This window comes from Octopus bimaculoides, chromosome 3 (assembly GCF_001194135.2).
Source record: "Octopus bimaculoides isolate UCB-OBI-ISO-001 chromosome 3, ASM119413v2, whole genome shotgun sequence".
Classification (NCBI taxonomy): domain Eukaryota; kingdom Metazoa; phylum Mollusca; class Cephalopoda; order Octopoda; family Octopodidae; genus Octopus; species Octopus bimaculoides.
The window spans coordinates 37,060,079-37,067,953 of record NC_068983.1 but is presented as its reverse complement, the minus strand read 5'-3'; the positions used below and the strand labels follow the sequence as shown (position 1 = coordinate 37,067,953).

General features: G+C 37.2%; 1 protein-coding gene across 1 annotated transcript in view; it reads left to right on the top strand.

The window, feature by feature from the left end:
- Positions 1-5,862: 5,862 nt before the first annotated feature.
- LOC106875666 (isocitrate dehydrogenase [NAD] subunit alpha, mitochondrial) overlaps positions 5,863-7,875 on the top strand; it is a 32,718-nt gene continuing 30,705 nt past the window's right edge. Inside the window, exon 1 of the mRNA XM_014923905.2 lies at positions 5,863-5,959. Coding sequence (XP_014779391.1) covers positions 5,906-5,959 — 54 coding nt within the window. The 5' untranslated portion in view covers positions 5,863-5,905. The remainder of the gene's footprint in view (positions 5,960-7,875) is intronic.

Genomic DNA, 7,875 nt, shown 5'->3' with positions numbered 1-7,875 from the left:
TGCTTACATTTATTTTTATATTAATATTTGGCAGAAGCAACAGAGTAACTCATAGGCTGAGAAAGTGGTGATGCTCAAAACAGTCAATACTCGCGTCACTCTCTTGCTTTTGCTGGTTCCACGTAGAAAGCACCCGTACACTTTGTAAAGTGGTTGGCATTAGGAAGGGCATCATGTCATAGAAACCATGCCAAAACAGACAATTGGAGCCAGAGCAGCTCTCCAGTTTGCCAGCTCCTGTCAAACCATCCAACTCATGCCAATGGATGTTAAATGAATTGATGATGATTATATATAATATATATATATTAGGCCTCACCGAGGCAATGACTTCTGACCGAGACCTTTGGAAATATGTTGTGTGTGTGAAGACTCAGCAAGCCATGTGAGACCAAAATCCAAGGCCTCTGTCTGGGATGTAGCCAGCCCACTTACGCGTAACATTCCTTCTTTAGACACTAAACTCCGCTTACAAAGACCTGTTGAGGCAAGTGAAATCGAAATCGAACTAAATCTGTAGACTGGCACACATGCCAACGTCTCTTCATTCAACACTAAACTCAGCTTGCGAAGACCTGTTGGGGCAAGCGAAAGCGAAATCGTGATGGCACCTGTACCAGTAGATCACTAAAAGCACTGTCCAAGCGTGATCGTTGCCAGAGCGCCAGCTGTCTGGCTTCCGTGCCGGGAGCACATAAATAGCACCATTTGAGCATGATCATTACCAACGTCACCCTCTTGGCACTTGTGCCAGTGGCACGTGAAAAGACATTTGAGCAAGTTCATTGCCAGTACCGCTGGATTGGCTCCTGTGCAAGTGGCACGTAAAATACACCATTTCGAGCGTGGCCGTTGCCAGTACCTCCTGACTGGCCTTCATGCCGGTGGCACATAAAAGCATCCATTACACTCTCGGAGTGGTTGGCATTAGGAAGGGCATCCAGCTGTAGAAACTCTGCCAAATCAGATTGGAGCCTGGTGTAGCCATCTGGTTCGCCAGTCCTCAGTCAAATCGTCCAACCCATGCTAGCATGGAAAATGAACGTTAAACGCTGATGATGATGATATATATATATATACACACATACATGTATGTTTGTGTGTTAGATATCTCTGTAACTTAGCAGTTCAGTAAAAGAAACCAATAGAATAAGTACCAGGCTTTAAGAAGTTCTGAGGGTGATTCATTTGACTAAAAATTCTTCAAGGTCATGCCCCAGCATGGCTACAGTCTAATGACTGAAACAAGTAAAAGCTAAAAGATATGTTTTGAGTTCTATTTTTCCTGTTTGCATCATCAGACTATGTTTAACTAATTATACACACAAAGTGGTGAATTATCAGAATTTTTAATCAATTAAATGGAATGTCTCATGGCATTTATTCCAACTCTCTAAGTTCAGATCTTGCTGAGGCCAACTTTGCCTTTTATTTTTTCGGGGACGAAGAAAAAACTGTACCAGTACAGTGTGATACATTGGCAGACTGGTACTCAATTGGTTCTGACAATGACAAAGGTTCCAGTTGATTCGATCAATGGAACAGCCAGCTTATGAAATTAATGTGCAAGTGTCTGAGCACTCCACAGACACATGTACCTTTAACGTAGTTCTCAGAGAGATTCAATGTGACACAGAATGTGACAAGACTGGCCCTTTGAATTACAGGTACAACCCATTTTTGTTTGTACTTCAAAAATACACCTCAGGAACCAATCAGAATGCTCAGCTACCCAGAATGCAATAAACACCGAAAATGTACAGAAAATAGGCTCAATCAACTGCCAATGTGGTAAGCTTGCATTCACATGACTGTGCTGCAAGGCTGCGTATTTTTTATATGGATTCATGTACTTCCTCCCATCAACATGAGAGCAGTGAACAGAAAAATATGAAATTGACTGATCTTAACAAACAAAGTACATGAAGGTATTCTCTACAGGAAAAGGTAAAAACGATCAAGGAAATATGTAACAATAGAAGCTTCACTGCTATGGGCTGCAAGTTTGATGCCAATGAATCTATCATTTGTTTCAATTATGAAGTGCATGGAGTTGATTTCTTTATCATCATTTTTATTAAAAATAAACATAACAAACCCTGTGATAAACAAGGACAGGTGTATTTTTTAAAAATCAGTGACCTCTTTGGTTTGGTACAGTTTATAACTCCTCAAAAGGATGAGAGGCAAAGTTGACCTCAGTAAGGTTTGAATTCAGAATAGAGAGTTAGAGCAAATATCAGTTTCAAATCTTGATATAAAGCAAGCGATTGGTGGGAAGGGGGTCAGTTGATTTCATTGACCCTATTGCTCAACTAGTACTTATTTAATCGACCCCAAAAAGATGAAAGGCAAAGTTGACCTCTGTGGAATTTGAACTCAGAACATAAAGATAGACAAAATGCTGTCAAGCATTTTGCTTGGCATGCTAGCAATTCTGCCAGCTCACCACCTTAGAATTGGAGAAAATATCATGAAGCATTCTATCCAATGTTTTAACAACTCCATAAATAAAACCATAAATAAAGAAGGATAAATCAGACCCTGTAGTTGTCTGGATGATTACAACAGGAACACCTGCCAAATCAAGACTGAACTGACACTAAACAGCAATAACAAATATGGACATTGAAAGAGTTACTCTTCTGATGAAGTAAAATTGAACTAAACATGTCAATAAATGAAGAACTAAATAAAGTTATGCTTTTTTCCTCTTATTAATAACAATAATAATATTTTGCTGTGTTTTTGTGTCACATAAATGGGAAGCTTTGGCTCAAGAGAGAGGATGAGTGGTGCAGTAAGTTTGAGCATTGGAAATGATGGAGACATCTGACCCAGAGTTGAAATATCTGACTCTACAACGGTTGGGCTGTTGTGTGAGAGTTTTGTCACCTACAACAATGGGTGGCCTCGGGCAGCCCTGGTGTTACAGTGGAAGGGGCCAAAACACTTACAGAGCTGCTGCACTGCCTGATGAAACACTGATTCCTGCATCCAGAAATGAAGTACAGCAGCATCCTTAGTATGGAAGAGTTTACCTTAAATGGTGCCGGTGGCATGTAAAAAAACCTCCACTACACTCTCGGAGTGGTTGGCATTAAGAAGGGCATCCAGCTATAGAAACCTTGCCAAATCAGATTGGAACCTGTGGCAGCCCCCACCAGCTTACCAGGTTTCAGTCAAACTATACAACCTATGCCAGCATGGAAAGCAGATGTAAAATGATGATGATGGTTACATTGTTACAAGGTCCCTAGAAAAGATGATCAAAGAGTGAAGCCTAGCATTTATAAAGTTTATGAAGATTTTAGTCCTATATTGCATTGTTGTAGATGTGTTTCTTTTGATTTTGTTAGATGTGAATGGATTGTTATGTTGGCACTGGAAGATATTTTTAAGGTCTCTGTTCACATGGAATTTAACCTTTTAGCTTTCAGATTATTCAGTCAAATATAACGCTTATTCACACTGTTTTAAACTTATCATTCATTATCTCATAGCTTTAAGATTTTGATGGTGTGATAGAGTATTTTTAGAATGACATGGTAAGGTAATGTATGAGAAGCCAAATCTGGCTGGCCTGAACATAAAACAATTAGAATATTTTGGCTGGATATGGCTGGTTTAAATGCTATAGGGTTAATGGATGAGAGGAGTGCTGGGAGCAGAAGTGATACACTGTTATTTAAAGGAGATGGAGTTTTTGTAGTAGCAGAAGAGATTGAAAGACACTGTAGCAGAATGGATTGACAAAAGCATAAATGACAAACTATTCTCTCTCCCTTTTATTTATAGTTGTTGTTTGGACATAGCAGAGAACACTTAGCTATAAAGATCGTGTTTTAACCATTTGCTCTGATTAGTTAGTTTTTAGGCACAATTTGTCCTTGAAACAATTATGCCAAACTACCTGGTCAATCAATCAGATGCCCTCAAATGGATCACGTGTTCTCTTGGCAGAAAAACCTTCTACATCTTTGTGGAGCCTTGCAATTTCCTTAAATAGATCAGTTTTTCTCCGCTTAGGGAGTCTAGCTTGCCACCAGGAAGTTATTGCTTGCTTTCTCCATGTTACGACACAATGAAATTCATCACTGCCAATATTGCTGCTACTAGCTCTTACTGCATCTAATGCTGACAACAACATCATAATTCACCTTCACATACGTAAACTCACAAAGTGAATATGACTTTTAGTATTCCTGCAGAAACCTTCATTTACCTTATACAATGTTTAATGTCATTTCACATTCATGTTGAATTATGCAGCAATCTTATGTTCTCTTCATAGAACACTTTTAATGTATGTCTTACCAGTTCTTTTGGTATAGTAGATTTTAGCTATTCTTGTTTATGTCTCCTCACAGACATGTATATTCTAACAAGTTGCTTCTTAAATTTTGCACTTCTCTTGTTCCATAAACACTGAGTTTATTGGTGACCCCGTCTCTAGAACTTTCTCCTTTCGTCTGAAGAATTTTTTGCTTTTGAATTTTTCCAGGAGATGCAGTGTTTACCTCATGTTTTGGTGGTATCCCTGCTAAAACACTATGTGTTAGAGGCTGTAATATGTTAATGAGTTCAAGGACTTTTATGACATTTTAGAGTTTGATCTAGAATATTGGAGTGTATTGTAGCTACTCCGTCTTAGATATGTGAGCAGTACTCCAGTAAGGATCATATTTGTATATTGCAAAGTGAGCAACTGCTTATGGTTGAAGTATTTCTAGCCCTGAATAGGAAGTCTAGTTTATGAGATGCAGTTGTGACTATTGTTGATTGCCATGTTCTCTTGGAAAGGTGATCAGACACTGAGGCCTGGCATTTATTAGGTTTGTGAAAACTTTTAGTTATAATATTCTGTATTGGTATAGGTGTGTTTCTTCGATACTTATAGTGACTAGATCTTTCAGTTATCATTGCTGCCTTTCTTTACTTGAATTGTTGCTGAGTTCCGTGCCCTCTTTTACACTTTTCCAATGAGTTGTAGTGCACCTGAGTGCTACAACTCCTGAGCATATAGGAGAAATGATAATTGTTGTACACTTGGGCACACTATGTAATAAGCCCATTATTATTTCTATGACCATTGAGCAGTTGTTGCTATTGTTTTTACCCCTAGATCAGCAAACTTATAATCAAGGGTATTCCAACCGTGGCCATCCCATATTTTCTGTATGCAGGGAACCCCAAATCATGTTATCCATACCACTATTTTCAATACAATAGATTGCAATGTGGGAGATTTCGTCGCTATTTCTAGCAGATAGAGTGGCCACATAAAAGCATATTGATTGTTGAGTTGATGCTACTGTTTAACTACAGGTGAGCCCTCGTTGATCAACCTTATCATCAAAGACACCCCAACCGTGATCATCCCGAATTTTTCTTATGAGCAATAAACCTACAACTACATTATCCAGGATATCTCTTTTAAGACGATAATTGTGATTTGTGGAAAATCTGGCTGCTATGTTTTTTGCAAATTGAGTGACCACGTAGAGGCAGACGCATCCTCGTTGACTGTGACTATTCAGGTGTTATTTAATCCTTTAACTCCAGGTCAGTCCTAATCAAGCAAACGTATGATCAAAGACATTCCAGCCGTGACCATCCTTTTTCTGTGTGCAAGGATGTAGGAAACCTAGAACTATATTAGCCTTGCATCCATTCTGTTTTTTTTAAAATTATTATCATGAAAGACAATAGAGTTTGATTAGTGGAAGATTTGGCTGCTATTTCTTACAGATCAAGCGACCATGTAGAGGCTTCTGTCATGACACCTGTGGTTAAACAGGGTTCTGAGGAGCCGGGTTTGCGGGGAAATGAGAAAAGACATAAGCGCATGCGCAGCGTGGAGTCAATCTCGTCGACTTCAGTGCAAGGTCATTATACCAGAAAGATGGCTTCTCGCCTGTTTCTCAAAGTCAACCGACTCGCTTTTGCTTTATCGCAGGTAATAAGTTCACATTTTCTGTTTCGATTAGTGAGATGATTGCATTTAGAATAGTCGTAAATTAATCTAAGATCAAGTTTTAGCTTTGTCATTGAAAATAATTTCCCTTTTTCATTCGTATCTTGCAACAGCTTCTGACCTTATGCATGTATCATATCTTGTTATTTCACAACGCCGTTCCTAATCATTATTCTATTTAAAGTCTTATTAAACAAAAATCAAGGGAAAATAGAGAAGAAATATAACCTAGTATGTAAATTGAAAATTTTAGATAAATATAATATATATTTTGATGAAAACCAACTTTTTTTTTACTGGAATATATCAGGTGCGTGTGATATCTCTTTCATTCCGGTCAGTTGCTGTTGATGGTGGTGAAGCGGCCGGAATAGTTTAAATGTTTTTTCTGCTTCAAGTCACTCTCAATACATTCACTTTGCCTAAGATATCTCGAGCGCATCTATTAATTAATTTGATTTGTATTATAAATACTATATGAGAAATCTATTACTATCGTTAGTGAAAGTGTTGATAGGAACGGATCTCTTCAGATTCTTTTTCCCTTTTGAGTTTTCGCTCCGTTCAATCACTTTCGTAAATTGTAGTTGTTTTTATTTTAATTAAAACAGCGACTTGCCAAACTTTATAAAACGATGAGATACATCAAGTAATAAAACAACATTGAATACATACAAACACACACACATATATATAATTTATTCAAATAAATTAGCTTCCTTTTACTATCTTTCGGAAATTAAAAAAAAAAAAATGTTCCATGTGGTGAAGGAAAAGAAATTACATGAAATATGTTTGAAGGGTGAATCTCGAAGTGAGAAATGGGTATTATCCTATGAATAACTGCGTGTAATATACTAATATACTGGATTTAAAAAAAACATCACTTGGACAGATAAAAGAGCGAAGGCTACTAGCAGGATACGAACCCGCATATTCACGATGTAAACAGAATTATATATATATATATATATATAGAGAGAGAGAGATAGAGATAGTTGGGATTTCATATTTCCTTTTATTAATGTATAAAATTAATGTATAAAATATTAACATATAACATTACAAATTTAATATATATCTTTTGATATTTATTTACTTCCTTGCCGCTGTAAATTCTAAAAAATCTCCTACCCGGTCTCCAAACATTTCTTGGAGAACAAAAAGAAAAAAGACGTTAGATTATTTGGTCCTGGGATCCTACTCATGGGGAAAATATGGAATGGTCTCGACTGGAATGCGTTTGATTCACCGGGAGCTAAACCACAACTAAAAGCAGGTGTTTATCCGAAATGTTTTGACAGACGCCAATCTATAGTCACCTTATATCATGTCTTGAAGGTCGTCGACTCAATGATAACCTAACATAAATACACTCCCAGAAAAGGGGCCAAGAGTGAATATATTTAGATAGCGAGATAGATATGGCATACCTTCACATTTGTGCCCCCACCCGACTTTGTAGCCTCATAACTTTCCGAAATATGATATTTTTTTGACGAAATTTTCTACAAATGCACTTCAGATTATGAAGATACCGATTATATTGGAATTTGCTGTGAAAAAGTTTTTCGAGGATGGGGAGAGGAGTTTCAAATAATTCACACGAGTCGGCTTTGTTTCCTCATAACTTTAAAAAACTGGGTATTTTCCAATGAAATTCTGTACAAATACTTTTCAGAATATGTAGATTACAATTATATCGGAATTTAATATGGAAAAAAAAAAAAAAAATTGGTGGGCGCACATACGTACATACTAACATCACACCACATACACCTACAAAATGAAATCTGAAATTTTGAAAAACTTGTGATGTATATTGGTATGTATGTGTGCGCAGCCACTATTTAAAAAATTTTTTTAACCATATTAGATTCCGATATAATCTGACAGTT